Raw genomic sequence first — 4770 nt, forward strand, 5'->3', positions numbered from 1 at the left:
GTCAACTTGAGGTCGAACTTGTCAGGGAGCTCTATGTCAGAAGTCTCTCTATCTCTCTCAGATGTAATGAATTGATAACTCATTCCCTTTAAACTTAAAATATTATGAAACTTTTAAAGTGGAGTAACAAACTGGAGACCGGTGGCACAAAACTGGAAAAGCTGGTGAAATCTTAGCGAAGAGGCCAAGGCCCGCATAGGGCTGCAGTGCCAAGAAAGGGAAAGAAATGTTATTATTTCAAGGTGTAGTCAATAAATTTCAAGCTGATCGACTGGCATGAAATTTATTGTCATTAATGTTTTTAAAAACCTTTTAATTTCTCAACAAATTAATAATTTAATTTAGTTCTGAAATTGTCTATGAAATGATATATACTGCCTGAAAATAAATATTTATGAGACTTATGAGATTTGTAAAAAAAAATAATAATAAATAGGTTTGCTCTAAAAATTTAATTTTTTTTGTTTACAATTTATCTAATAATTCACACATATTAATTTTTATTCACTACATTTTGTTTCGTGGTTAGTTTTGGAACTAAATTGAATTACTATTTGTAGAGGAATTGAAGGTCCATTATGAACCACATTGTAACTATTACTACACTACTTAGTTCAACAAAAGAAGTAAGAAGTTTGCGATTTCTAAGAGATTTGTTCTCTTTTGCAACCATATGACTTATACTTACTAAATAGCTAATCATAAGTATCAATTTTAATAGAAGTTTAACAAAAGCTGAGCTGTGTTTCTTTATTACATTTTTTACCTGTGGTCTCGTATGGATCAGAAATCTGATATTTGGATATTTATGCAAAAATAAAATTATTTAGGAGGCAAACTGGTTCTCAAAGAGAGACAACTCAAACAGGAGGAGCAGAAAAAGAAAGACAAGATACCAGAAGCTTGTGCTTGTGCACTAGAATCTGTTATCTGGTTAGGGATACTATATGATAGTTATAATTTTAGACTCAAAAGTTGAGGCAGCATAGTGAAAAGGAGTATATATTTCTTGATTTTGTAGAAAATTTAAAAGTTTTTTAGCAGCCTGAAGATGGGGGAAATCTCCCGAAACGTTGCTGATGATATGAAATAAACTATTGTATTTTAATAAGGAAGAAATTGTGTCATTCACTAAATCCATTTTAATAAAATTTTCATTTATTGCTGTTTCCTTCTTCAATTATCATTCAGTAAAACAGATAGCACAGAAAGAGTACATTCTTCCTCTGGTTCTTTTGTTTTATTGACTAGTGTATAAAAAGAAAACAAGTTGATTCAACTTCAGCTAAACAAAATATACTTTTATCATCACACTTATTTAACTAGTTTAATGTCAATAGGGCAACTTGGTTGAATCAACTAAAACCCCTCTACTCAGACAAACCTTTGAGTTTCATTTTTTTCTCTAATTTATTTAATTCGACTAATTGGATTTGGTTAAAGAAGTGAATATCTCATAGTTTGATGTTACTTGAAGTTATTCCACTAAATTACTATTTGTATTTACAAGTTATGATTTATTTTGCATCTATGAGTTAGTTTATTCTGTTTTGTGTCTAATTTAGAAGGTAATACATAATACAAAGGGAAAGAGAATTTGAAGGCAGGGGGGGGGGAGAGGTGAGATCGTTAACAATCCACAAACTTAATTCAATTTAAAAATAAAATTATTAAAAATAAGTTCAATGATTTTTTAATTAAATAATATTTTCAAATGTACCAGAATACTTTGAATTAGTTAGTTCTCTGTTTTACGTTTATGGATTTTGTTTAGTGTATATTAATATGAAGAAAAACAAGTTTGTTTTTAATCTGTAGTCTAAAAAATAATGAAAAAAAAAAGTAATGGAATAACTTCAGCACGTAGCAGTATATTATTTTGACTTCTTTTTTTTTAATTTAGATTTTAGAGTTTTAGTTCGTTCGTTTAACTAGTTGGATAACCTGAGCCTTGTCAGTTTGAATCAAATGACCGTTATGTTTTGATCTGAAATGTAATCATTTCAGAATTATTTTTGTCTCAGTTTTACAGTGTTATCATTATATTATATTAAAAAATGTCAACGTTTAAATCAACGTAAGTTTTTGTTTTGTGATTAGTTTCGTAATAATGTTCATAACCGTTGATTGTAGTTTCAAAAGTAACGTTTGTCAGTGCGGTTTAGTTGTTTTATATATTTATGGGTTCTTTACGCATTGTTATTTCCTCTGTCTAGTTAAAGGGATAATTTTCCTTAAAAGTAATTAAAGATTTGGTCGTCTTGTATTACCTGTAAAGCATGACATTTACCTAATCGCGTAAAGGATGAGTTTTTCTATCCTTGTTTTAGTTTATTAGATGTAACGTGAAATACAATGGTTGATGTGTGAATTTAGTTTTAAATTTATGTGGGCAGTTACCTTTGTTAAACCCTTATAATTTACAGGCCAGTTAAAATCACTCCACACAAACGAAAAATGCCAGTGAACACTAACTTTGCTTCACTATCTAAAACTATTGAAAAGGCTCAAAAAAATATAATTAAAACTCAAGTTGTGTCACCACATTCATCAGAAGAAAATTTGAAACCTCTAGGAACACCACTCAGTCATTTAAAATCTAAGGAAAGAGAGCGACCTGTCAATATCAATAAAACACCATTGATGAGCCAGAACAAGACGAATAGATCACCCCAAAATAATGTAGTTACCAGGAGTGCTACCCCTAAATCTGTTCAATCTAATTCACATGGAACTCCTAAAAAGCGTGTTGTTGGTAATTTAACAACCTCCACACCAAGTAAAGTAACTGTGAAGACAACTCCAAAAAAAGTGAAATGTGTACAAAAATCACCAAGCAAATATGCAACTCCTATTAAAAATGAAACAAATATATTGTTTCAGTTCAGGTATATATTTTTAATATTTATTGCTCTTGTATAATTTCTTTCCTTTCTTTGTTTACATTAGTTTAATTCATTTTGTATATGTAATAGGTAACTTATTACATGTATTAAGTCATATGTAAGGGATATTAGTTTCCACATTATTATACTTTGAATATTAGTTTTCACGATACCATTGTTTGATTTAGCTTTATTTTTATCTTAGTTAAATTAAAGTCTCGCTGAAATCTTTTATTTAAGAAAACTTTTTAACCATATGATTTATAAGTTATTTATAATAGTTAAATTCTGTGTATGTAAATTGATAATATATTTTATATTATTACAGCAATGACGTATTATCATTACCAATAGAAGAAAGTAATCCTTCATTTAATGAAGGATTTATGGAAAGTGGTAATATAATGGAGAGATTAAATCGTTCATATTCAGCAAGTTCTATTTTAAGACTCAAGAGAAGATGTGATGACAGTTCAAAGATCAAACGAAGTCTGTCAGAAGCTAAACTTTCGTTACAAAGTTCATGTTCGGATTATGAAGGAGAAAAAAGTCAAATAACTGTTGGCGTTCGTGTCAGACCATTACTACCTAGGTATTTATGTTTTTATTATTAATTTTTCATTATAAAGGTTGAAATAATCAATTCATATAAATGAAACGTCGTCATATCTGAGACATCGTCGGATTTCATCTTTTAATGAGAACATTTAAATTCAGTGATTAATTTACCCTTTGTTCATTTAGTTATCAATTTATTCTTAGCTGATTTGCATAACTATTTTGCTATTTTTTTGCTTTTAAGTAATACAAAAACAAAATTAGCAGTAAAATTAATAATAATTGAAAATCTTATCAAAATATCCTAGTTTACTAGAATTTTTTTCTTTAGTGGTTATTATTTAATGTAAAAAAATATGTGTTCTTGTTTTTTGGACAGAATTAGTTGAAAAATAATTTTTAATAAATGATTGATAAATGCAAATTTTAAAATCTTATATATAGTAAGGAAAACTATTGTGATTGTGAAAAATTTTAAAATGGTCTTTGTGTGTGAACTGCCTTGCTCAAAAGCTAGTCGAACAATGAAATTACATATTTAGGACAGGTTTATGCCTGTACCATTTTCGTTAAAATCGACTTACCAGAAGTACCACTTTATAGATTCAATTTTTCATATTTTCTTTTTTTTTAAAAAAAAAAAGGCTTAAACAATTCTGATTAAACTTAAAATATCTATGTAAAATTAGGTTGTCTTTAATATCTGATTGGTTTTAGTAGTTTAAAAGGGATTAAATGCAGATTTTTGAAAAAATCTTCCTCTGAAAGTACCTTTGATTTTGTTTATTTGGAAAAATTTCCCATCTCACATTCTAACCACTCATTAAAAATGAATTAATATATACTATGAAAGGATTTGATAATTAACTTAAGGATGTAAGAAAATAATTTTTTTTTTTCCAGGAAATCACATTTTCGGAGATAAGAATTATGATATACACATATTATATATCATTGGAAAGCCAAATATTTTAGAAAAAAATAATATTTAACAAAGAAAGTCATTACATTCTACTCCGTAAAATCATGCTTAGTAATTTTGTTTAAATTGCTATACTTATGTTTTTTTTGCTATAGTTTCTGTTCTGAAACTAGCAAGGATTAATTTGAAAGCAAAGTAGGCTAGTAAGTGGAAGTTGTGTGATGTGCGCACCGCACAAGATTTTTTGTTAAAATTATAAATTTAATTTGTAATTGTTTATTGTTATTAATTGAAACATAATCATTTTCTTTAAATTTATGATGGATAGATTCATATTTTCATTCATAATAGATTTAGACAATTCACTTTCATATTTTCATTCATAATAGATTTAGACAATTCACT

The 4770-nt window shown here is 27.7% G+C and overlaps 1 protein-coding gene across 1 annotated transcript; it reads left to right on the plus strand.

Moving 5' to 3' along the window:
- Window positions 1-1881: 1881 nt before the first annotated feature.
- On the plus strand, window positions 1882-4548 carry LOC136795247 (probable serine/threonine-protein kinase roco5). The gene is made up of 4 exons (XM_067045199.1): window positions 1882-2077; window positions 2427-2888; window positions 3214-3477; window positions 4521-4548. The coding sequence occupies exons 1-4, from the start codon at window positions 2058-2060 to the stop codon at window positions 4546-4548; spliced, it is 774 nt and encodes a 257-aa protein (XP_066901300.1). The 5' UTR covers window positions 1882-2057.
- Window positions 4549-4770: the final 222 nt, after the last annotated feature.

Source organism: Halyomorpha halys, unplaced genomic scaffold (genome assembly GCF_000696795.3).
Source record: "Halyomorpha halys isolate HHAL.00 unplaced genomic scaffold, Hhal_1.1 Scaffold5.1, whole genome shotgun sequence".
NCBI classification, from domain to species: Eukaryota; Metazoa; Arthropoda; class Insecta; order Hemiptera; family Pentatomidae; genus Halyomorpha; species Halyomorpha halys.